General features: G+C 36.9%; 1 protein-coding gene and 1 pseudogene across 1 annotated transcript; both read left to right on the forward strand.

Moving 5' to 3' along the window:
- The first annotated feature begins 277 nt into the window (after nt 1-277).
- Nucleotides 278-18445, forward strand: LOC139946466 (pumilio homolog 3-like). Its single transcript, XM_071944134.1, has 16 exons — nt 278-392; nt 1505-1809; nt 2705-2837; nt 4087-4162; nt 5499-5592; nt 6068-6315; nt 7324-7427; nt 8667-8742; nt 10147-10245; nt 11130-11264; nt 11836-11978; nt 12422-12567; nt 13626-13720; nt 14298-14385; nt 15402-15498; nt 16921-18445. The coding sequence occupies exons 2-16, from the start codon at nt 1521-1523 to the stop codon at nt 17054-17056; spliced, it is 1959 nt and encodes a 652-aa protein (XP_071800235.1). The 5' UTR covers nt 278-392; nt 1505-1520; the 3' UTR covers nt 17057-18445.
- Nucleotides 18446-20055: 1610 nt separating this feature from the next.
- LOC139946220 (DNA-directed RNA polymerase I subunit RPA12-like) lies at nt 20056-26402 on the forward strand (annotated as a pseudogene).
- Nucleotides 26403-27346: the final 944 nt, after the last annotated feature.

Raw genomic sequence — 27346 nt, forward strand, 5'->3', positions numbered from 1 at the left:
GTAGCCGCAGCCGTAGCCACCAATTCGGACACGGCCTAAGCCTCTCTTCCAGTGAAAAATTTAATAACGGGCCGGGGATAAAGGGCCTACCGGAAAGGGAAAAAAGGGACACATAAACCATACGGGATAGGATAGGAAAATAATAAACTGAACGCAAAGAAACCCGAATGGGAAAGAACTACGCAGCCCGTACCGGGACATTATTGTGGATCGAAAAATTAATGCTTGCTTTTTATTGTAGCGCCCTCAAGCGAGCATGAACATACACACACGTGGTGCGGTGCATAGGGAGTGCATTGAGTGGTGTTTGTTCGTATGGTGTGTACTGACTTGTGACATTTTCTCAGTTTTTGTGAAAAAAGGAGTCATTTCATCGATGCCTACACAGATTTGTGAGTACATTTTTAGGGATACTATTAATACAGTGTCTTAAAAACTCGTTGTTTTTGACATAGAATTGAATATTGACAAATGATGACGATATTGATTTTTAATTTTTTAATGAAAAAAAAAGAAGAAGTGATGATCGAGCTACATTAGGCCATGGAGGAACAACTCCATGATTAGGCCACCACACACAACAAGATCTTACAGTATCATCAGCAATTGTCATGTCTAGATTTTGTGGACACGATAAGAAGAAGGAGACGAAGGGTTTTAAATTATTAAACTATGTTAGTTTGTCCTTACTCTAGTCTATGGTTATATCATGGAGCTATATTACTCCATAGTAATAGTACTTACTAATATTATAATTATGTACATGCAGCTGCAATTCCGAATAGACTTAGCCCTTAGGCATACTTTTTGTGTGTTACAGTTTTACACGCGAAACAACAATTTTTTTATGATCATTGTTACTCCTAGAACTATTTCGGTTTCGTCCGGCTATCGTCTCCCGTAACCTCATATAGGTTTATATCTCTCAACGATGACGGTTCAATCATTGTTCAATGAATTTTGGAATTGAAAATCTCTCTTTATTTTAATTTCAATCTCGCCAAAAATAGGCTCTATGTGTCCTTTGATATCTCAATGGAGAATTATCTGCACACGTTCGTCCTAGAATTAAAAAACACTCGGTCCGTGCTTTGCATACAAAAACATAAGGACACGCGTCTGGGAACCAGACGTCTGATTCCTAGACGCGTGTCCATATGTTTTGTACACAAAGCACGTATCAAGTTTTTTTTAAATTATAGGACGGACGAGCGTGTGCAAAAATTCTCCACGTTTGTCCTGGGAAATAAATAATATGCACACGCTCGTCACGTGTCGTGACTTCGGTAGTCGATACAGCTCATTGATTGATGGTTTGTGTTCGTCGTGAGGTGTTTTTTGTTTTTTTTAAATTGCCCGGGGGCACTACGATTTTGTCCGGCGCTACATTTTTCGTCAGGGCGCATCTGGTATTTAAAGAATTTGTCTGGGTGCAGCGCCCGGACAAAACCGCTTGTGGAGAACCCTGATAACCTAATATAAAATTGATTTTATTTGATTACAGCTGCTAAAAAATAAAAATGGTCAAGCCTAAAGTGAAATCCATGGCAGCATCTAAGCTAGCATCAAGTGCAGTAAAGAGTAAAGCCACACCAACCTTCAAGAAGTCAAAGAAATTCACAAAGCGTGTTGGTACGCAAGGACTCAATGCCCAGAAGAAATCAACGCAAGCGGTAAATACTGGAAAGCAACTTCATACATTGAAAGAATCAAAAGAGGGAGAGAAGAGCAAAACTTCAGCCAAGCTGCCAACCAAAAAGAAGCCAGCAAATAAAGCTGGTGTCAAGAGGAAGAAAGATGATGATCAGGGTGAGTTTAGTTAGGCCTAGGACTTGCCCAATAATTAGGTGTTGGTGCAATATAAGCACAAAACACCTTGCATTTGTTCTGGGGATTTTTGTTCTCCGTTTTCTTCTCCTAGATTTGATTTGATTTGATTTGAGTTTATTTGCATAAAAACATGTCAAAATACATACACAACAACAGGAGAAAAGACAATCTCTTCTCTGTTGCATAACTCAAGATTGCGTAACTGAATTGAACCTTGAGAATCATCAGACAATTGAACCTCAATATGACAATGGAACAATTTCATGACGTTGGGCCAAACAAAATAAATGTTTTGTTTCCGATTACACCTCAAAATAGGGTAGGTAGAGAATTTGTTTTCAGTAGTGTTGAATATATAAATTGAAAAGCTTGCATACATGTACAAAAACAAGAAGTTAAAGGAACATGTTTCCTTGGATCGGTCGAGTTGGTCTTTGAAAAGTGTTTGAAACCGTTTGTTAGGAAATGCATATTGTTAGATAGATATCTTAAAAGTAGAATGCCATTTATGGGAGTCAAATTTTTGACTCCAATACATGGCCGACCATTTTAGTCGATGAGCACAATTTTGAGTGATGCTTGTGTAGATCAATACATTAAAAAAAGGGAAAACCACGCAATTTCGAGGCAAATTTGTGTGGATCATTGTATTCTACTTTTGAAACATTTTTCTAACCATATGCATTTTATAACAAACGGTTACAAATGCTTTTTGGGGTGAGGTATTTTTGACGACCGGCAGGTAAAACATTAAGGAAATATGTATTTCACAATAAAATGAGTAAGATGTGACACTGGACAAAGACCATGGTTCATCAATTGGTTTGTGACAAGGTCTTTCTGACTCACTGGTTTTTGTAATACCTTTGATCAGGTAAGGAAGACAATCCAAAGCATCCCAAACTTGAAGAATTAAGTTTCAAAGACCGTAAAGCAGTTCGGCGTAACCTGAAGAGCAACCATGAGCTTACTCAGAGGGCAAAGGTCATCTGGAATTCTGTCAGAGAGTAAGTACAATAATGGTCTCCTCTAGTGGCAAATTTTTCTATCATCTATAGTTATGTACCCATCTTACTTGTACTTTCTGTGGTAAGGTTCTCGGGTAAACAACTCCTTACAAGGAGATTGCAGTGCGCATCGTGCGTATAGCATGATGTTGCACAACTGTCGCATCCGTTGCTCGCGACCAATAGGAATGAAGAAACTGTCTTATAAGCACAGGTGCAAGCTCGCGTGTCACGCCCATGATTCAACATTGTTTACTGGTCATTATCTAAGGTTTAAACACCCCCACGTGACGCACTCTCCACCAATAGGAATAGCGAAACTGTCTTGGGTATTTATGAATGTTCTTTAATGTTCAAGAGAAGGATGACGCTTTTTATTCACTTCTTGACTTTAGCCTAGCCTGAATTAATTTCAGCAAGTCTAGAGATAGACCATGGCTCTGTAGGGGTTTCCCTCAACCAAAAGTTTGGATCATCTGCAGCATATTAATGATGTTGTTTTTACTTCTGGACTTGACTCCCTGGCTGGGACTAGGAGAAATCATTTTGAACATTCTGCCAACAGTCTTGTAGATAACTCTGGTTTACAATCTCTCCTCCTCGACCAGAGAATACACTGTCCATGGGCTGTAAGAGTACCGGCAATTCTAATCAATATTTTACTCTTCCATTGAGAACCAACTGTCCATTATTTTGTTAACATTTTAAATATGTTTTTTTTTAAAGGGAAGGTACACGTGTGGTAGTAACTCAAAACAAATATTGACTTAAAAACTGACTTGGTAACAAGCATTGGGGAGCTGTTGATAGTATAAAACATTGTGGGAAATGACTTCCTCTGAAGTAACTTAGTTTTTGAGAAAGAGTGTTTTTTCTTTCATAATTTTCTCGCAACTTCGATAACCAAATGAGCAAAACATTTCACAGGCTTGTTATGTTATAGTTATGATGGGATACACCAAGTGAGAAGACTGGTCTTTGACAATTACATGTACCAAGTGTGTACCTTCCCTTTAAGTTAAATGATGTATTGATGATTATTTTAGATTTTAAATAGCATAAACCTTAACGTCACATATGCAACTTGGCCCTTGGGCCACGATTTGTGGTTTAAATTTATAAAATAAGACGTCTAATAAATAATAAATGTATTTGAGCTGAAGTTGAAAGTATTTGCATGCTGGATAACCGGCCAGTTTAAAACAAATAAAATAAAACTACTTCTCTACTTTGTTTGTTTGTTTTGCAGGAAAAAATGCAGTTCTGAAAAGAGAGTTAAATTGTTAACAGAGCTATGTGGTTTGATCACTGGCAAAGTGTTTGAGGTATGTATGTGTGAGGATTAATGATAAAAACATTTGTTGACAAGCAGATACAGTGTTTCTTTAACGCAGAATGTTGCAAAGTTATGCTGGTTTACTGACAAAGATGAAGCGAAGCTAAAGCCTGCATTATACATGTATGCAGAAAATGTCACGTTGTCTAATGCTGGACCTTTTATACGGCCAAGTATCTTTTAAAACTACAAGTAATTGCTACAGGGGTCGATTTCACAAAGAGTAAAGACTAGTCCTTACTTAGGACTAGTCCTAGGAGATATACAAATTGCATGGATAGTCCTAAGTTAGGACGAGTAACTGGTCCTTACTCGAGATAAGACTAGTCCTAACTCTTTGTGAAATCCACCCCAGGACAGTAGTAAAAGGTCAGTTTTATTTACAAGTCAATATGAAGAGTCCCTCAAGCAAAGTGCTTTTACTTATTACATGTAGTTCGACCATTTACTAGAAGGTAAATGCTTACTTTTATAAATAAGGATTTAAGTAAAAGGCTAGTAAAATCAATTGATAGTTTTTGTTTATACGGCCCATTGACTGACACAGCTAACATGTCTAATTTATGACCAACCACTTTCCCTCACTAATGTACGCCATTGCTGATTGGTTGCTGACTTGATCCTGCGGATCCGCCCCAAAATTGCCTTTTATGGCCAGTACATGCAAATAAGCCACACCAACCAAGTTAGCACGGCAACCACTGATCCAAGCATATGTTATAAACAGATAAGGGATAAATGTGATCTAGTATGCTGAGTATAAAGCATTTGAACCTTCAATTGATAAAATGAATTCTGCGTATTTTTAAGAATCAGACTGTGACCTTTGAAAATTAGCAGCAGGGTAAATAGAAATACTTTGGTCGGTGTTCTTCGATCAGACGTACAGACTGTGGGAGTGTCGTGGCCGAGCGGTTAAGAGCACCGAATTCAAACTCTGGTGTTTCTGATCAGCAGAGTGTGGGTTCGAATCCCCAGCTGTGACACTTGTGTCCTTAAGCAAGACACATAACCATTGCTTTGTCCTTCGGATGGGACGTAAAGCCGTTGGTCCCATGTGTTGTGTAAACGCATGTAAAAGAACCCAGTACACTTATCGAAAAGAGAAGGGGTTCGCCCCGGTGTTCCTGGCTAGATTGGCAGCATATTGCACCACAGCACCTTGTAAACCATTACATGGTGCTTAAGAGTTAGGTCTTATATCTCAAAATTCGCCCCACTCCTTGCAGTAATAATACCTGGCGCTTTGTATCCTTTGGCAAAAGCAAATTATTATTATTACACAGTTGTTATTATTTAAGTGAATGTGGTATGTTTATTTTCAGCTTTTATCTGCACATGATACAGTGAGAGTTGTTCAGTGTTGTTTGCAGTATGGAAGTAGCAAGCAAAGACAGGACATTTTCGATGAGATTAATGGTGAGTGCAATATGTTTTAAAATTGGAGTTTTGTTTTTCATACATGATGACCATGTACAATGTACTTTACCCAAGCAATGTATACTTTTTAACTCTTTCAGTGCCTGCTTTCTATTGCATTCTTAAAGACAGTGGACACTATTGGTAATTGTCAAAAACTAGTCTTCACAATTGGTGTATCTCAACATATGCATAAAATAACAAACCTGTGAAAATTTGAGCTCCCATAATTGGCCGACCGTGTTAGTTCACACAGTAAAAAGAAAACCACGCAATTTCGAGGCTTGTTTGTGTGGATCATTGTATTCTACTTTTACAACATCTTTCCAACCATTATATGCATTTTAAAAACCCGGTTACAAACGCTTTTTATAGACCAACTCGTCCGATCCAAGGCAACGTGTTCCTTTAAATTGTTTTAATCAGATTGTTTCTTGTTTCGTACTTTAGACAGAATGTTTGATGTTTGTTTCAGATTCCAGTAAGATCATGGAGCTTGCTAAAGGGAAATACTCCAAGCATTTTGTGTTGAAGATGCTGAAATATGGCACCAAGGATCACAGAGCACGGATAATGAAATGTCTTCATGGTCAGGTGTGCAAATCAGTACGCCATAAGGAAGCTGCAGAGGTCTTAGAAATGGCATTCAACAATTATGCAAATGCTATGCAAAGGTCGGCTCTGCTGGAAGAGTTTTATGGCCCACGCTTTGCGATATTCAAGGTTGGTTTTGACAAATTAATGCTCAATTATAATATAAAGATGAAGAAGAAGAATCTGTTTTTATATTGCGCTTTTCACACCGAAGGGCATCTCAAGTGCTTCCAGCATTATTAACCCCGGTCACGCTGGTTTAAAGGGTCTATGTAACTTTTGTAGGACAAAAAACACAATGTCCACAGATTTACACTAAACTTACACAGTTTGAAGATAATGATAGTAGAAAGCTTCCCTGAAAATATTGCGTGCTGAGGTGCTGTAGTTTTTGGGAAATGAGTAAAACAATGTCATGAAAATAATTTTCATCTCATGAGGCGAAAATTATTTTAACCATTTACAAACGTATTTTCGTTACATTGTTTTACTCACTTCTCAAAAACTACAGCACCTCTGTAAGTAATATTTGAAGGGAAGCTTTTTTACTATCATTATCTTCAAACCCAGTAAGTTTAATGTAAATCTATTGACATTTTGAAAAAGTACCCAAATCCTTTAAGGAATGAACCACCAATGCTTTGTCTTTGCTGGGTTATGGCACCTTCAAAAGCACTCGGGTTCACAGATCACAGAAAAATGATAAAACCCTACCTTTAAAACTGTAGTGTACATGTACATGGGGTAGGCCAACATGTTAACATGGTTGATGACTTTTATTGCAATATACCAATTATAATTTCAAACCTATTAAAGAGTTGCAATAGACCGATCCATTAAGCTCCGCCCCATTGCGTATTGACCAATCACAACCAATTGTGCAACCGAAGGTCCGAAAAGGTAAGTTCGACATGCGTGCCCGTGTGCTTGGTGTGCGCGACAGAGTTGTGCAGAATGGCATTGGCGCCATGGGCGGAGCCTAATGGATCGCATCCTAATGGATGTGCATGAGACAGTGTTCCTCAGTTTCAGTTAATTAGTAAATGTAGACTATTATTAGATGATTAAGACTAGAATTTGAAAACTGAGTAAGTAGGTATGGATGTACACTAACGACTACGCTCTTTGTTTCTACAGGAAGCTGGGATTCATTCCCTTCAAGACATTCTGAGTCAGCAGCCAGAGGCAAGACAAGGAATAATGGAGCACATGCAAAAAACACTCACTCAGGTCATTGAAAAGTAAGACTTTGTATTTGTTAAATTAAACACATTCTTTATACTAATAATGCAGTCAACCTATTAAACATGACTGTAATCGCAATAGCTGGTGTGTGTTTGTAAAGCGCACACAGTGGATGACAAATAAATTATCACGTACAAGTTTGATTCATTATCTATCAGTGATCACTGGGTGTCATTTGAAATGTTTTTTTTATCAGCCCTCGCCCATTGCAAAGTTTGAGTTTTGAGTCTGCACGAGGGGTTTTCCGGCCCTTTGGACTGTCTTCAGCTTCAAGAATAAATGTGATATATTTTCAGAATAATACTGAAAGTTAGAAGTTTTTTGGGTGTCTGATATGAGTTATACATAGTCAAATATAGGGAATAATTTAAATTGCATTAATTCATATATTTTGTTTTCTTTTTCTGGACATAAAACTGATATAAAATGATGTAACTTGAAAACTAGAAGACGTTTCAAGTTGCTTGAGTTGTTTATAAAAAAAAATCAGTAAGTCCTTAAACATTAACTTGATAAGTGAAAAGTAGTGCACATTAAACAAAACTCATTGTGAAGCCTACTGTAATGAGAGTAAAGATGCAATACTTTTTTGTATTAAATCCCAGAAAGTCATATGTGATGGCAAAAAAAGGAACTTTAGAAAGTCACACTTTTTAACTCAGTAACAACAAATTTTGCCATACGTTTGGTTTGTATGTCATGTATGATTGGGTTGTACTGGCAGTGTAATCTGACTCATCTTTTTTATCCTCTAATTTTGTTGTATTGCTTCCCTGGCTTTATGGAAACCAAGAAATGAAGAGTGTATAATAATGTTGTTCTGGAACAATGTTTGCCATTTTCCAGTCTGTATTTCTAATACTATTATACTTTTGATTTTTGGGGTTGAACAAAGAATTGACTAGAGTGGGATTCGAACCAACGACCTCCAGATTAACGTGCCCTAGCCCTATATTGGCGGTGTCCCTATTTTGTCAATATCTTTGTTCGTGGCTGCCAGTCAGAAGCCATACAACCGTTAACTGCCGTGTAGCCAGGGATCACACCCAAATTACAATACAACCTGGGAAGCGGCAGCCAGGGGATCACCTTAAGGAGATGCAACTTTTTGTTTCAGATATCAATATAAACTACAAGGGAAACTGACTGGGTAAATTTGGGGTTTTTGGGGTTGAACAAAGAATTATACCTTTCTCACCATTTTAACGTCTCCGTCCTTTTATCCAATACATCAGGTCTGTTGTGAAGCATTCAATTGTACACAAGGTTCTACTGGATTTCTTGGAACATGCTCCAATGAAAATGAAGACTGTAAGTTTGGATTAATTAAAGGCAGTGGACACTATTGGTAATTGTCAAAGACTAGCCTTCACAGCTGGTGTATCTCAACATATGCATAAAATAACTAACCTGTGAAAATTTGAGCTCAATCGGTCATCAAAGTTGGGAGATAATAATGAAAGAAGAAAACACCCTAGACCTCAAGTTCTAAACCAAATTCGTTGAAAATTACTTCTATCTCGAAAACTACTCCACTTCAGAGGGAGCCGTTTCGCACAATGTTTTATACTGCCAACCTCTCCCCATTACTCTTTACCAAGTGAGGTTTAATACTGATAATTATTTTGAGTAGTTACCAATAGTGTCCACTGCCTTTAAAAGCCTTTAAATCTACAGAGTGTAATTGATGCTCTTAATCCAATACGCGCTGTGTTGTCCTTAATTAATGCCCAATGGCTTGTCTAATTATCATCTGACTCCTCAAGAAAGCTATCAGACTTCTTGCCTTCCCTGTGGCCCAGTACAGTGTGCTTCAAAACAACTACTCAGATGTGTACGAAAGCGGTTTTACCAGAGTTTGGTTTTGTGTCAAAAAATGTGGTACTGATTAATGATAACAAAGTTGTGCTGTGCATTTTTTGATTTGGTTTGTGATCCATTAATTTATTTGGATAACTACCATTCAGTGTTATGAATAATAGTTAAGAATTTGTTGGATTAATTATAAACCAATACAAGAATAAGACAATTTTGTAGTTTGTTGATCGTCCCCGCCCAACGTTCAAAACCCCTCTACCCCATTTTTTTAATTCTTTTTTTTTTTTAATCATAAAAAACAACCTTTTCAGCTGATATTTTTTCCCAAAATGAACAGGTTTGAAACGATGTTTAAAGAAGGTTTTTATTCAAGTTGGCAAAGCAAGAACAATTCTTCAAATATTTACTTGGGTTACACTGTGCTTTGTTGTTTGAAAAAGTTTACAGAAAATGTCATCTAGGAGTTAAATTTGTTTGACAAAACTATTGAAAACATCAAAAACACACAAACGCTCTGTTTTATAGTGATTGTGATGATTTCTTTAATCTTGATTTCATACTTGGCATGTCAACAAAACTTTTTTTTAAATAAATAAAACAATTAAAAAACCTCCCTCCCTCCCCCATCCGCAAAAAGAAAAGGACGATCAACAATATATTTTATGTGGCCTTATGTTGAACTATTATGACTATAATGATATTAATTTTGGTTTAAAGCGATGTGTGTTAGCACTGTATACTCGGTACTTTCTGGAGTCCTGTGAAAAAATATCACAGGCATGTTACTCGGGTGGGATTCGAACCCACGACCCTTGCAACTAATATTCTTTATCCCGATGCAAATTTAACATCTATTATATAATGATATTGATCCAGCTTCATCTTAAATATTGTCAGGAATTGATCGAAGGATTAAGAGACACCGTGGTCCAGATTCTGCACACACATGATGGTGCAAGAGCAGCTATGTACTGTCTTTGGCACGGCACAGCCAAGGTAATATACTTACAAACAAATCACTTACATATATAGGATTTGAGGCATTGCATGGTGAGGTATCAATGTATATTTGGTTTGCGGTAACACCATATGTGTATCTACTTGCCATGTAGAGTTGTTCTTAGAGAACTGTCTTGCTTTATTCAACTGCCGCGGAGTATATAACAATTATTTACAATTGAACAAAAATTGGTCTAGAGCAGAGAATGAAAGAGAAGTGAAAGTGAAGGGTTTGACCAGGAGAGTAAATGCAAAGAAAGCAAAGGATAATATTGCAATATTCTTACATGTGGCAGATATCTAAATGAATGCACCCATTTAAAAAAGCATAAAATAAAACAAAGCACCCTCAGTCAAAGTCTCCAATTAACATTTATAAAAACAGAAAGATTACATAACAAATGTTTGCATGTTTGGTGTGGCATGTTATATTGAGACATCTGGGGTCGATTTCACAAAGAGTTAGGACTAGTCCTAACTAGTCCTAACTTAGGACTAGTCCTAGGAGATATACAAATTGCATGGATAGTCCTAAGTTAGGACGAGTAACTGGTCCTAACTCGAGATAAAACTAGTCCTAACTCTTTGTGAAACCCACCCCTGCCGTCGATTTCACAAAGAGTTAGGACTCGTCTTATCTCGAGTTAGGACGAGTAACTCGTCCTAACTTAGGATTAATCTTAAGGTTTGCATGCTACAGTGCAGGGTTGGGACTCGTCCTTAGTCCTAAGATTAGTCTTAAGTTAGGAAGAGTTTTGTGAAATCGACGGCGGTATTACTATTTTTTATTTTATCAGGACCGATTATGAAACAAATATTTGCATGTTTGGTGTGGCATGTTTTATTAAGACATCTGTATTAAATATTTTTGTTTTTATCAGGACCGAAAGGCCATAATAAAGTCCTTCAAGACATTTGTTTGTAAGATAAGCAAGGAAGAGTATGGTCACCAGGTCCTGCTGGCATTGTTTGACTGTGTGGATGATACTGTTCTAGTTCGTAAGGTCATCATAGAGGTAAGCTTGTATTCAAAGTTGGATAATATATTTGTGTTTGCCACCGTATCACAGTATGTAATACTCTGGTGTTTCTGATTAGCAGAGTGTGGGTTTGAATCCCCAGCCGTGACATTTGTGTCCTTTTAAAGCAAGACACATAACCATTGCTTCGCCCTTCGGATGGGACGTAAAGCCATTGGTCCCATGTGTTGTGTAAACGCATGTTTAGAACTTGAGGTCTCTAAATCAAGCATCTGAAAGCAAACAACTTCGTGTGACAAGGGTATTTTTTTCTTTCATAGTTATCTAGCAACTCTGGTGACCGATTGAGCCCAAATTTCCACAGGTTTGTTACTTCATGCATATGTTGAGATACTTCAAGTGAGAAGACTGGTCTTTGACAATTACCAATAATGTCCACTGTCTTTAATGGATTATTTATTTCATCATTTGGGTTATTTCTACTAATAAACATACAATGTTTAAAAATGGTGAAAGTTTTTTGTACCCTTTTGTTTGGTCTTTAATATAAGATTAATATACGCTATATGTAGATGCTTTACATTGGAAAATGTATTTGCTTTGGTAGGAAATGATGAAATCTGTAGAAGAGTTAGCTGAGGATCAGTACGGGCGCAAGGTGTTACTTTATCTTCTTTCACCAAGACATCCAACCCATTTTCATCCCAAGGTGGTAGAGCTGTTGCAGAAAGGAGACAGTAACACAACAAGGTATGAAATGGTGCAACTTCTCTTTTTTGCTAACTAACACGGTCGGCCATTTATGGGACTCACAAATTTGACTCCCATAAATGGCCGACCCTGTTAGCCGACGAGGTAAAAGGAAAACCCTGCAATTTCGAGGCATATTTGTGTAGATCATTGTGTTCTACTTTTACAACATCTTTCCAACCAATGCATTTTTATAACGAAAGGTTACAAATGCTTTTCAAAGACCAACTCATTAGTCATTACATGGTGTTACCGCAAACTCTTCTATAAAGACCAACTCGACCGATCCAAGGCAACGTGTTCCTTTAATTTTTCTTCATTCAACTCAAAGTCAATGCAAAAAAAAAGTTTAAACGTTTTTTACACTAGCAGAGTCTTTCTCGACGGCTTAACAATTAAATTTATCCAGATTTACTAAGGATCTGTTGACCATTTTGTTGCAGTAAGAAGGACTCCAAGGTGAGACAGCAGGAACTCTTACAAACTGCCTCAAGCTACTTACTTGACTTTGTGAGTGAGAATGCAAGAGAGATGGCAAACAGTAAGAGTAAATGTCTCCTCATGATTGCCGTACTGAATCATGCTATAGGTAAGCTTTCCTTTCAGTGACACTTTAACGGATTTCATATCAGTTTCATAAAATGCTGTAAGTACATTATACAACTTTTGCACGCTGTGACGGGGTCCATGGCGTTTTGTACACCCGAGGGGGGAAATGGAACCCGAGGCGAAGCCGAGGGTGCCATTTCATCTCGAGGGTGTAAAAAAACAACAATTGTTTTGTTATATCTTTGTAAAATTGTTATTCCTCTTCTCGAAGTTCTGTTGTCATGAGGTCAAGGAGGGTCCACATAGGCCTCTGGAGGTTTATGTCCAACAGGTCAGGGCCCAATTTCATAGAGCTGCTAAGCACACAAATTTGCTTAGCATGAAATTTCTTCCTTGATAAAAACAGGATTACCAACCAAATTTCAACTTGATTTTCAGGATAAGCCAACAACAGCTGAATACGAGTAACAAGGAATATGCAACAAATTGAAATTTGGTTGACAATCCTGTTTTTACCAAGGAAGAAATTACATGCTTAGCAAGTTTTTGTGCTTAGCAGCTCTATGAAATTGGGCCCGGATCTGTTGGACCTAAACCTTCAGAGGCCTACGTGGACCCTCCTTGGACCTCAACCTTAAACCGCTCTCCTCTATTCGTACAACTTGCCCTTGGTGGACTAGAGCCCACCACTAGCTACAGCCCTTAACCCTACGGAAGAAACCAGTCATCTTATATGCCATGATATCACAATGTTGACCATGCCACATATCCTGTCAATCAACAGGGGGTCAGCGAGTTGGTCAGAAGTCAAAACTTTGCAAAGCATCCAAAATCAATATTTCAGTTAACAATGGTAGATGACACCAAATTATAAAGCTTATTTATCTAAGCAGACAATAAGCAAAGTTAACCTAGGCAATGCATAGACTTGTAAGGAAAAACTTTTAAAAAGGAAAGAAGAATTGCAAAATGCAATTGGAAGCTTTTACTCTTGACATATTAGAGGCATGTTGCACCCCCTTTTACTGAGATCTGGCTTGATCGAAAAACAGTTGGTTCCGCATTGATGAGTTCCTTCAACATTGTACATGTACATAGGTGATAAGCGAGAAGGATACCAAGCTATCTCATCGCTAGCAGCAGAAGAGTTTATACCAGCCCTGGGAAGTGACAATGAGGAACAACTCAATGAGGTAAGAATCTTATGTTTAAACCTGCCAGTTGACAGTCTGTGCAATTTCAGTCGACCCCACTATATCGTGAGACATCACGGATTATATAATGGGTCGATGATTACAATTATTTCCAATTCCCCATTAAGAAAAGCCTCTGGACTTAACATCATTTTGACGTACAAAGTGTCACAAGGACAAAAATACGGTCTTGTTGAACAGACGGATTTCCTTAAAAGAATATGGAATAGAAATAGGACTTTTTGTGAACCATTCATCTAGGAATAAAAACAAGGCAAGGCCTTCTTGTAATGGTGGACAAAGTTGGTGGAGTCGTCCATGTGGCAATAATTTCTTTTAAAAGAATTTTCAGAGTGAGTTTGGCGCTCCCGTGTATGATTTTTCCTGTTTTTTTATTATTTGTTTTTAGAATATTTTTCAAACAATCTCTCTATAAAAACAATTTACGCTGGTTTTTTTTTTCCATTATTAATATGTCCCCATATAAGCCGCTCGGCTTATAAACTGAACTGCACGAGTTAAAAAAAGGGTCAAAATCAATGTATAAACCGATGTTTGATTATATGTTTTTGTGCAGGTTCATATCATAGAGCACCCTGCAGGTCATTTGGTGATAAGAAGACTCCTTCAACAGCAAAAAAAGATGATGGAAAACACAAAAGAAAGTTAGTATTACTAGTGTACAAGTCCAATTCCTATTCATGGTGTGTTACGCATGCTGCACCAAAGTGCAACCATTACCTCCATCGTAAGGTCATACTGCAGTGTCTTGTGTAAAGACACAATTGTCTAGACCAGTGGTGGATTTTACAAAGAGTTAGGACTAGTCTTATCTCGAGTTGGGACCAGTTACTCGTCCTAACTTAGGACTATCCAGGCAATTTGTATATCTTCTAGGACTAGTCCTAAGTTAGGACTAGTCCTAACTCTTTGTGAAATCGACCCCAGGACTCAGACCTACACTCTGCTGATCTGAAATATCTAGTGCACTTGATCACTCGGCCTCTACATGTCAAGCCATGTCTAAAGGAACGTTACAGAATTGGTTTTGCTAGCAAAATAGTTGCTGGCAGTATAAGCACGTTATGTAATCCAACATATACATGAACTGACAAACCTGTAGAAGTTCAAGATCGATCGCCCATCTGGGTCACGAGAGAATAGTGAAAAACCAATAACAAATTTTGCATAGCATTGATGCCAAAACAAAAATAAACACAACGCTCACTGAGCAATAAACTCCAAACGCAAAATTAGACTATGTATTTCTCATGAAATATGAAATTTCAAACAGAAATATTTCAAGGGATGTTTTCTACTATCATCATCATTAGACCGTGTAAAGTTAATGTAAAGTTGTGATCTTCACGATTTTTGTTTTTTACCAATTCTGTGCTGTTCCTTTAACACATGGAGACAGTCACTTCCAAAATGGCGCAACCAAAATTATTTTGACATCAAGTGAATGTTGTCAATAATCACGTTTGTAAAATTAAATGACAAAAATCAAAATAATGTTAGTTTTACCCAAACTTTTAATTATAAACCAATCTAAAGTATTTTTTTTTTAAACCAGTGCACAAGGGTTGCAAACTTGTAAACCTTTCTGAAAAAATACGTCGCTGTTAAAGTTGCAGTTAATTTATATTTGAAATCAATGAAAACTATACTTTATTTCTAGGCGGAGTGATGTTTTCAGATGTTCTTCTTGATACTGTTGATAGTGCGAATCTCCAAGCATGGACTAGAGCCAATAGAGGAGCATTAGTCTTAGCCAGGTGAGAAGACAACAAATATTCCCAACAAATTATTACAAAATCCCTCTAAAAAAGAAAACCAAAATGTTTGGACGACCGGGAGTAAAATTGCGGAAATATTGTTGTCGGAAAGAAACACGACCCGGACTAAAATAAGCGAAAGACAACAGTTTTCACTGATTTAATTTTTTTTCTCTTTGGAGAAGTCGTTTTGGTGAACTGTAACTCGGCCAGTTTCTTGTTGCAAGAATCCGTTTCAGGTGCCTTTTGTCCCTGTCATTTGTCCGTCGATTCGCTTTTGTTTCAGTTGTTTTTAAAAACTATGTGAGCACATGGTTTAGAACCATTCAAACTGAACACTGAATTGCCTGAACATAAATAACTAAGCCCTTTTAAATGAATTTTTAAGGTGTTCAAATTACTTGAGGGGGGGGAGGGTCCTTCAAATTTACTAAGCCAATCAAATGAAAGATTAAAATGTTCAAACAGCTGAACAAAGAACAAATTATCCATGGATTCTAATAATAATAATAATTGCATTCATCTGTAGCACAGTTAGGTCTGCAACTTGCACTAAGAAAGGTGGCTTTTCATGTGTTTCTTATACAAATCCAGATTTGTGATGGAATACATGGACAGAGCCTAGGGTTGTACATGTAAATGACTTATCTTAGAACCTTGTTTTATTTCTGGTGTTGATATTGAGAAGATGTTTCTAAGATGATCTAAGGAGCCTTGTTGGCCTGTAAGCTGCAGTCCGTTCAGAGATTGTAGGCCTGTCAGCTGCAGTCCGTTCAGAGATTGTAGGCCTGTCAGCTGCAGTCCGTTCAGAGATTGTAAGCCATAGATTAAGAGCAACTATAAATATGTATAAATATTAATAGTAAACTTGTGGGTACAACCATGGGTAAAAAACTCTTTTGAAGGAGTGGTGGCTCTGAAAAGAGCCGATTTGGTCTCGACGTTTCGAACAGTATACTCTGCTCGTCTTCAGGAGACCAAATCGGCTCTTTTCAGAGCCACCACTCCTTCAAAAGAGTTTTTACCCATGGTTGTACCCGCAAGTTCACTATTAATATTTATATTTATAGTTGCTCTTATTCTCCACACCATGAAAAGCTTCAAACACCATTTAAGCCATAGATTGTTTGGACTACATTTTGTATGACTTTTCTGACATCAAGTTTCAGTTTTAAATGTGTGAGAAAAACTCAAAAGAAATTGTTCTCAGGCAAACAGGTAGAGGCTGATAATCAGATTCATATTGTGCCCCTGACAGGATTCAAATCGGTTCCCAATTATGAACCAATACAACTCCTTCTTATGTGAATGTTTAATGCCAGTGATTTACTGCCAGTGTGTTGATTGTTGACAACTGTTTTCAGGTTACCACATTTATGCATTTTTCATTTATCATGTGTTTTTATTTTTCCACTGAACTAGCCTTCTAGACTGTGGTAAAGCAGACTGCAGAGAGCGAGTTATTGCTACATTGAAGCCCATCATCAATAACCTATCCAAGATCAAGACTAAAGGGATGGAGGTCCTCAAAGAAAAGCTGCAAGAGACGAGGACTTAATTGATAATTTAAGTGCGCCACATAAAACAATCTTAAAATTGATCTTAAAATTTGTCAACATACTTTTAGTGATTTCTAATCAAGTTAAAGATACTATTTTAGATTTTTGGCCGATTTTACTCAAAATTTTTATTTAAAATTCAATAGGTATTTCGATGGGGGTCGAGAAAGTTACAAGCTTTCATTTGAGCCATTGCTCGAAAAAGTACGCCAATTATTAGTAGCCGAGAAATAAAGTGCTCAAAATTAGTTTTTGTCGGGATCCCGACAATATATCACATGACCAATTCTTATGTGTTTTATAAGAAAGGTTTTAAATTTTTGTCATGGTTCCTGACCAATTAAAGTAAAAGTTAAACTTTTTTTGTAAGAGCAGGTGATATTCTTTGAAATACCATTCACTCAAAAAAAAACCTATTTTTTAATGTTTGGGGCCAAAAATCTGACATAGCATCTTTAAATAATTTGACAGGATACCTCCTAGCATTAAAAGCAGTGTTCAAGCTAGGAAAAAATTATAGGGAAGGGGCAATTTATGAAACGTGAAATTTGCGAGCGCGAAGCCTTTAGGGCATGGGGTCCGGGGCCCGCTTAAGGCCCCAAAATTTTTTGAAGCCGTAGATGATCTCTGGTACAGTCTTGGCCACTCAGAGAAGTTGGTAAACTTTTAAATTCATCTGAATTATTTTAAACCCAATACAGAAACTGCCTTTTAAGTTTGTGAGTCCAAATAATATTTTGTGACCCTTTTTTTGTGATAACAAATTCAGACCATCTTTCGTCAAAGCCTCTTTTTCTTTTTTTATTTCCAACTTGGCTTTGAGCACCAACATAAGTCAATGGCGATACGGAGTCTTTCTCTGTGTCGTCGGCAGGCCTGCTCGAACTTGTACATGCTACGTTTTCATCCAATGAAAGTTGATCAGCTGCCTCATCAGCAGCAGGCTGGACCTCAGTGTGATCTTTGACTGGCTTAAACCAACTTGTTCATTTCGAACTCATCTTCGTTTTTTACTCTTCGGTTACATGTAACCCAACCATGCAATTTTTCAGACAGTTGTCTTAATAATAATAATAATAATAATAATAATAACGTGTTTTTATCAAGTGCTTTTCACACCCGGAGGGCGCCCCAAAGCGCTTCGGTCTAAGAACCGTTTTTCCACGGTGTTCCCGTTATGCCAAACAATGACTCTCATAAATATTTAAATTCATGCAAAAATGGTTTTGAGCGGACGAGGCATGTTGCCGAAATGGCATCCTCGCATATTTCCCAGAAACCATCGATCCATTATTAAAAAGCTTAAATAATAATTACAGGGATGGTTTTACAAAATGAGTGTTATTCAGTTACTAAATAAACACACAGACTCAGAGTATTGATTTTAATTTTGTTTTGGTGTTTTATTCTATTTAATTCTATTTAAATTTGACAAGTTCAACATGGCTATAGCCTTGTGAACACATTCAAAATTGTACAAGTTCACAAGGCTATTGTGAACATGTTCAGGCAAATATTGACAACACATTCAAAATTTGACAAGTTCACAAGGCTATCACAATCAAAATTTGACAAGTTCACAAAGCTATAGCCTTGTGAACATGTTCAGGCAAAATTTGACTAGTTCACATGGCTATATAGCCTTGTAAACATGCTCAGGCAAAATTTGACAAGTTCATAAGGCTATAGCCATAGCCTTGTGAAAAGTTTCAGGCAAAATTTATTAAGTTCACAAGGATAGCCTTGGGAACATGTTCTGGCAAAACTTGAAAGTTCACAAGGCTATAAGGCGCTGAAGTTTTTGAGAAATGAGTTATGATACAATTACCAATAGTGTCCACTGCCTTTAAACTGCAAAAAACAAATGGTAAGTGCGGATTTTTCTTGAAAGATTTTATTTTTGTGGGTTCATGACTTGCAACAGTTTGTTTAACAGTTTGTCAAAGACCAGTCTGCTCAATTGGTGTATCTCAACATTATGCATAAAAAACAAAGCTGTGAAAATTTGAGCTCAATCGGTCATCAAAGTTGCGAGATAATAATGACAGAAAAAACGCCCCTGGTCACATGAAGCTGTGTGCTTTCAGATGCTTGATTTCGAGACCTCGAGTTCTAATCTCTGAGGTCTCGAAATCGAGTTCGTGGAAAATTACTTCTTTCTCGAAAACTACGTTACTTCAGAGGGAACCGTTTCTCACAATTATTGTGAGTAATTACCAATAGTGTCTCTGCCTTTAAAAAATGGGGAAAATTTGCTACACACGTCGGTGAAATTCAAGAGGCAGGGTGGAAGTATGTGACAAAGTGTTATTGCTTGATTTTAGGCGTTGGTTGCAACGGTCTCATTCACTTGCTATCGCCAAATGCTAGGATATCCGTGAGATGCAAGCGAATCTAGATCTAGACTTCAAACCAAAAACAATTTGCTAATCCCCCAGCAGCAACTAAAATTCAACTTGTTCCGTCCCTCATGATTTTTATTGTTACGTAAACAATACCCCTGTGGTTAAAAATAACAAAATGCATTGAGGACACACATGGAAAGACAATTTAAACGGAAAATAGCGAGGGGCAAAAACTTTTTCCAGCATTATCATGATTAAACAAAATTATATAATAACACTATTTCTTGTCTTTTTTTTGCATCTCTGATGTAATGTTCTAGGGATTATTTTAAACAAATTTAAAGTATATTTAGTAAAGGGATTTCTCTCTTAGATAGTGATGTGGTGTGGTTTGTTTATTTAATTTCATTATTTATCCTGTGGCGCTTGGTATTTTTATCAAAATCATCCAGCAAGTGCATCAATTATTATACAACTCATTAACTTTGCGCGGGAGATCCTACAATTCGCCGACAGAGGGCGCGATTCCTATTTAAATACCTAGTCAGATACCCTAAACCAAATTTAACACTGAACGTATGGATGAAGTCAAGCTTGATAAATCACGCGCGTCCCATTCAGAAACGCACGCGGGATCAGAATTTCTCTAAAACATGGACGGAGAGGAGTCATTTGCTTCTTCGAGAGAATTTTGCCCGCAATGTGGCTCCATTTTACCGTTTCCTGAAAAAAGAATGGTTGTTATGAAGTGCAAGACATGTCCTGACAAAGTAAATGCAAAAAGTAAGTTTGGAATATATATACTTATTGTGGAAACCGGAGCTTGTAAAGTTGGGTGTGATAGCCCCCTTGACTTGTGCGTTATTTATAAAAAGGGTAGGCGGGGTCGGGACGTGGCCAAGGAGGCGGTGGGAGGAGGCTGATGCATGATCGCAACAAACTTTGAATATTAATGATATTAAATACATTAATGCAAATTAAGCTCAATGAATTTGATTCTGATGATATAAATGACCTGTGACTGGTAATTTGTAGTTAACAAAAAATGTTGAATATTTTTTTTTTTATTAAACAAAAAACTATGTTTTTACTAAGTTTTCAATAAATAATTTTGTTATTTATTATATCTTCTAGGCATGTCTGTAGGATTAATAATTGCCTTTTAGGAAAAGTTTCCGTATGGCCCCACCACTTTTTCATTCGATATGAAATAATATAGTATCTAATTTACCTCAGTGAGATATCCCTTTTTCTAAAAATGAGTGAAAAAGTGGTGGCGCCATACGGAAAGTTATCCGCCTTTTATATCATCCTTTGTAATGAATGCACTGGTGGTTCATCCGCTGTTGTTTGGTCATTTATAATTTATATGTACATGATGTATAAATAAAATCAAAACCTTTTTTTTTGTGGCACAACCACTTTTTGATTCGATATGAAATAATATTTTATCTACATTACCTCAATGAGATATCCCTCTATTGTAAAAATGAGTAAAAAAAGTGATGGCACCATACGAAAAGTTAGGATAACTTTCCGTATAGCGCCACCACTTTTTCACTCATTTTTTCAAAAAGGGATATCAATCAGGTAAATTAGATACTATATTATTTTATTTCGAATGAAAAAGTGGTGGCGCCGTACGGAAACTTTTCCAAAAGTTATCTCCATTGACTGTCTGACTTGTCTTTTTTTGAAAATGAATGTTTTAGATTTTCAAATATTATGATGAGGCATGGGCCTAATTTCATGGCTCTGCTTACTGCATGCACAGAATCGGTGCTTACGGAAGCAGACAATTCTGTGCTTACGGCTAGTGCTGGGCGAATAGTGAAATTTTGTTATTCGGATACCGCTGGCCAACTATCCGAAATTAACCGGATATTCGAATAGTTTTTTTTGCCGCTAGAGGGCGCTATTTAAAAAAAATAAAATTAAAACAAAATTAAAAATATTTTTTTGGCAGCTAGAGGGCGCTGTTCGTTTGTGAATGAGATCTTATGGGCGGATTGATATTAGTTTTAGACAGTGTCACTCGGTTCATTCATAAAAATGACCGGATCTAATTTAAAGATGGCGATTTGCTTTTTCTTTTGATCGTGATTGACTCTACGTGAAGGAAAACTTTTGTAATCTTTGAACAAATTACGTCAGAAATGTCATTGTTTTAACTCTTCACGGAGGTGAGCATAGTTAAATACTTAATATATGCTGTTTTATGCTGTCTTAATAGAAGTTTCATAAGGATTCAGACAAAACATTCATATCAGTTGTCGCCCGACGTCCGCGGATATTCGGATATTAAAGAATATCCGGTTACTCGGTTGTAATTACAGAATTATCAGGTTTATAAATAGGTATTCGCGCCCTATGCGGATATCCGGTTAAGAAAAAAAAGGCATTCGCGGTTACGGATAGGAAAACCTATTCGCCATTAACCGGATATTCGAATAATTCGCCCAGGCCTACTTACGGCAAAGGTTTTTCACGGGCTATCAGGGAATTTGGGCTTGTGCCAAGCTTACTTCACTTTACTAGGTATTCTACGCTTACAAGGCTAGCGCAGAAATTCGGCGCTTGCACGTAAGCGGGGAATCGTGATCGTTAACGCAGAATCCGGCGGTAAGCAGAGCCATGAAATTGGGCCGTGGTCTGTGCTGTGCAACCTGCATGATTTTGAAATCGTCCAACACGTTTTTTCAATTTTTGTTTAATGTTAAAATGACATTCCTTTTACAGATTTTCAACAAAATGTAACACTTTTGTAAAGTTGGATTTATAACTAATATTATCAGTGAATTTTTTTTCTTTGTATCACTCAGCGTTGACCGCATTTATCACTACCATTAGCACAGACGACATATTTTTAAATGAATGAATAGTCACTTTTTGTCTTCCTTCTCATTACAGCTGCTTTATACATGGTGTGGTCTATCATTCATACCTGCGTCTCAACTCTCCCAAGGATGTTGAAGGTTGTCACAAGGTCAACAGCCAGAAAGACCTAGGACCACTGGTGAGGGAAACACTTGAAATTTTATCTTAGGAAATGTCCAACTTGTTTAGTTTTATATCTTGATGTTTACATACAGAAATGTTCGTACTTTATTGTTGTTTAATTGTCTATTCTATAACCACCAAAATATTTTATGTTTATTTTTTCTTTCAGAGGTTTCATTATTTATATTTAACTCTGAATGAATAAAAAAAGATGTACAATTAAAATCTGTGAAAAGGGTTCACCACCCACGGGGAAACCTCCAGCCATTTTAAAAATTGGTTTATGAAAAAAAGATGCACAATAGATGAAATGTATTAGGTGATTTATTTCATATGGTTTCTTTTGAAGAATACAACCCCAAAATATTTAGGTTCACCATTTTATCCTATTTCAGGAAAGAAACAAAAACGAATTGATGTACAGGGTTTGCCACCTTCTGGTCAATTATGAAATAATTTGAAAGAAAAATGTAAAACTTTCTTTCAAATAAAAGCTGGTTTATCATTTAGTAAATTTTGAAAAAAAGCAACCCCAAAGTTTGTACTTGTTTTTTTTATTTCAGAGGTTTTATCCCTCTGAAAACAGCAAAAATCAATGATGAAGGTTCCCCAACTGCATGGAAAACTCTTGCAAATTTTCTAACTGTGTTTACTTGAAGAAATGTATCACTTCATTTAAAAAGGCGATTTTTGTATTATTTGGTAATTTTTGAAAATTACCCTCCCTCCCCCCAAGAAATGTTTGGTTAGAAATAGTTTTGTTTTATTTCAGAGTTTTTATATTTAACTCTAAAGAAGTGCCAACTTCTTTAGAGAAAACCTCTGGAAAGTTCTTTAACTGCGTTTATCAATTGAAAAATGCGCCACTTCATATTAGTAGGTGATTTATCATTTAAGTTTTGAAATACTAGCCCCAAAACATTCGGTTTCATATTTTTAACTCGGAAAACAGAAGAGCAAAAATTCAGCGACAAAGGGTTTGCCACCCATAAGGAAACCCCTAGCCAATTTTCACACTGTGTTTGATTGAAAATTTGTCTACTACAAACTAAAAATTAAAATTTTTGTTTGGTAAATTTAAAAAATAACGTATACCACCCCCCCCCCCCCCAATTTTTTGATATACAAATAGGTTTGTTTTATTTTAGAGGTTTTATATTTTACCTGTGAGTGTGAGAACAAAGGAGCATAAATCAGTGACAAAGGGTTCGCCACCCGTAAGGAAACCCCTGGCCAATTTTTTATCTGTATTTGATTGCAAATTTGTCTACAAATTAAAAGTTGACATTTGGTAACTTTTGAAAAATAAGGTACCCCCCCCCCCCCAATTTTAGATATACAAATAGGTTCGTTTTATTTCAGAGGTTTTATATTTTACCTGTGAAAACAGGAGCAAAAATCAGTTACAATGGGTTCGCCACCCATAAGGAAACCCCTTGCCAATTTTTTAACTGTGTTTGATTGAAAATTTGTGTTTCAAATTGAAAGTTGACATTTGGTAAATTTTGAAAAATAACTTAAACCTCCCCCCCCCCCCCCAATTTTTATGTACAAATAGGTTCGTTTTATTTCAGAGGTTTTATATTTTACCTGTGAAAACGGTAGAGCAAAAATCAGTGACAATGGGTTCGCCACCCATAAGGAAACCCCTGGCCAATTTTTTAACTGTGTTTGATTGAAAATTTGTGTACTTCAAATTAGAAGTTGACATTTGGTAAATTTGGAAAAAATAGCGTGACCCCCCCCCCCCAATTTTAGATATACAATTAGGTTCATTTTATTTCAGAGGTTTTTTATTTTACCTGTGAAAACAGGAGCAAAAATCAGTGACAATGGGTTCGCCACCCATAAGGAAACCCCTGGCCAATTTTTTAACTGTGTTTGATTGAAAATTTGTCTACTACAAATTGAAAGTTGACATTTGGTAAATTTTGAAAAATAACTTAAACCTCCCCCCCCCCCCCAATTTTTTGTATGTACAAATAGGTTTGTTTTATTTCAGAGATTTTATATTTTACCTAGGAAAACAGTAGAGCAAAAATCAGTGACAATGGGTTCGCCACCCATAAGGAAACCCCTGGCCAATTTTTTAACTGTGTTTGATTGAAAATTAGTCTACTACAAATTAAAAGTTGACATTTGGTAAATTTTGAAAAATAACTTAAACCCCCCAATTTTTTGATATACAAATAGGTTCGTTTTATTTCAGAGGTTTTGTGATTTACCTGTGAAAACAGAGGAGCAAAAATCAGTGCCAATGGGTTCGCCACCCGTAAGGAAACCCCTGGCCAATTTTTTAACTGTGTTTGATTGAAAATTAGTCGTCTACAAATTAAAAATTGACATTTGGTAAATTTTGAAAAATAACATTAAACCCTCCAAATATTTTGATATACAAATAGGTTTGTTTTGTTTCAGAGGTTTTTTATTTTACCTCTGAAAACAGAAGAGCAAAATTCAGTGTCAAATAATTTGCCACCCGTAAGGAAACCGTTGGTCAACTGTTTTAAATGTTTGGAAAAAAAGCAAACCTTACTTGTTGATGTATCAAAATCTTTACCTCGGATGGATTCATCGCTACTGTGAAAGGGTTTTGCTTCTTTCTGTGTTCTCAGCAAGTAGAACCAGTAGACCCATTTTGCTTAAACTTTCACTGTTTTATTTAATCTTTCTATTTTTGTGTGACATCACTTCTTAATTTCATTTTTGTATCTGGTCTGGTTTCAGATTGACAGGGCATGTGCCAAGTGCGGTCACGATGGACTTCCATTTCCACACCAGGCAAACAAGATCAGCTGATGAAGGACAAACCGTCTTTTATTTCTGCCCATCATGCAAGTAAGTTAATCACTACTTAATTAAGCCTGGTTCATACTTCCTGCAAATGCAAAATGAATTTTGGCGACACAGCCCTGTTTTCTTAGGGGTTGAACACAGTTCAACTGTTGCGAGTGATTCATTTCAAGTTCGTGACAACAAAATTTGCTTCGCATTCGCAGGAAGTATGAACCGGGCTTTAGGCTTGTAGATCCTTTTAGGTCTATCATACAGTTTCCATAAATTGTGCAGGGGTAAGTAGGTACCTGTGAGGGCAGAGATGGTTCTTGTGATTTATTTATCACTACATATTTGGCTGCACAGGCAGTTTCTGAGTGTGTTTGATGGATGAAATAAATGGTCCAGTGATCAGGGGTAACATTGTTGAAGAGCCACGAGCGTCACTGAATGACGGATTTCAGTGCTACATGCAGATTTGTACAAGCAGAACTTCGCCGTTATATGACATGTGTGTAAATCAATGTCGGAAGTGTCATGGCTAAGCGTTTAAGAGCATCAAATTCAAACTCTGGTGTTTCTGATCAGCAGAGTGTGGGTTTGAATCCCCAGCCATGACACTTGTGTCCTTAAGCAAGACACTTAACCATTGCTTCGCCCTTCGGATTGGACAGTCGTTGGTCCCATGTAAAAGAACGCATTGCATGCACTTATCAACAAAGAGGAGGGGTTCGTCCCGATGTTCCTGGCTGTGGCTGCTGTATGCGCCGTAGCTCCATGTAAACCATTACATGGTGGGCTAAGGATTAGGTCTCATAATTTCAAAATCTTCGTCCCACTCACCTTCCAGTACAAATATTTGGCGCTTTGTATCCTTTGGAAAAGGCGCGTTATAAATACGTTTGTTATTATAGTTTTTATTATTGTTATTATTAAAGCACAACATGGTTACAAGTGCATCCATCAGCAAAACAGAAACCAACAAAACATGCAATTGGATCTTGTGAAGGATCTGCAGTGAACTTTACAAAGAGTTAAGACTGGTCTTATGTTGTTCGGACAAGTTACTCGTCTATCTTAGGACTAGCCCTAAGTTTGGACCAGTCCTAACTCTTTGTGAAATTGATCCTAGGATGGTTAGGTTTGAAGGTCAATTTTTAATGTAAAAGTATTTTTTTTTTAATTTTTTTTTATTTACAGGCTTCAAGAGTTTGAGTACTCCTGAAGAGAATTTACATCTTCGGATCGGTCTACACTGAGAGGAACTCGAGGCAAGAGGTCACTGGAACAAGGAGATGAAATCACCATCGGCGACGACAACTTCCCGATGCCAGAGAGATGTCTTACTGATGAGGAGGCCGATTTTTTGACTGTTTATTCGTTGAATAATGCGCCACTTCATATAAGGTGATTTATAAGTTTTGAAAAACAAGCCCCACGCTATTTGGTTTTATATTTTTAACTCTGAAAACAGAGAAGCAAAAATTCAGTGACAAAGGGTTCGCCACCCGTAAGGAAACCCCTGGCCGATTTTTTAACCGTGTTTGAATGAAAATTGCGCCACTTCAAATTGAAACATGACGTAAACCCCTCCAAATATTTTGCTATACAAAAAGGTTCCTTTTATTATAGAGGTTTTATATTTTACCTTTGAAAACAAGAGAGCAAAAATCAGTGACAGTCTGTAAGGAAATCCCTGGCCAATTATTTTTAAATGTTTGTGGAAAAAAGCAAACATAGTATGTTGATGTATCGAAATCTTTACCTCGGATGGATTCATCGCAACTGTGACAGGGTTTTGCTTTTTTCTGTTTTCTCAGCAAGAAGAACCAGTTAACCTATTTTGCTGAAACTTTTACTGTTTTATTTCATCTTTCTGACCATTTGTAAAATCGACCCCAGGATGGTTAATGTCAAAGGTTCATTTTTTATTTAAAAGTTATATTTTTATATATTTTTTTTATATTTACAGGCATCAAGAGATTGAGTACTCCTGAAGAGAATCATTATCTTCGGATCGGTCTACACTTAGAGATCTCAAGACAAGAGCTCACTGGAACAAGGAGATGAAATCACCACCAGCGACGATGTCAACGATGACGACCTGATGCCACAGAGATGTCTTACTGATGAGGAGGCCAATTTTCTGACTGTGTTTATTCATTGAAT

Source organism: Asterias amurensis, chromosome 13, assembly GCF_032118995.1.
Source record: "Asterias amurensis chromosome 13, ASM3211899v1".
Classification (NCBI taxonomy): Eukaryota; Metazoa; Echinodermata; class Asteroidea; order Forcipulatida; family Asteriidae; genus Asterias; species Asterias amurensis.

Bases quoted from the DNA above. Each gene is read 5' to 3' on its own strand.
- LOC139946466 (XM_071944134.1), top strand. From the start codon at position 1,521: ATGGTCAAGCCTAAAGTGAAATCCATGGCAGCATCTAAGCTAGCATCA. The intron at 5,593-6,067 runs GTGAGTGCAATA...TGTTTGTTTCAG, and splicing joins CATTTTCGATGAGATTAATG to ATTCCAGTAAGATCATGGAG. The intron at 15,499-16,920 runs GTGAGAAGACAA...CCACTGAACTAG, and splicing joins GGAGCATTAGTCTTAGCCAG to CCTTCTAGACTGTGGTAAAG.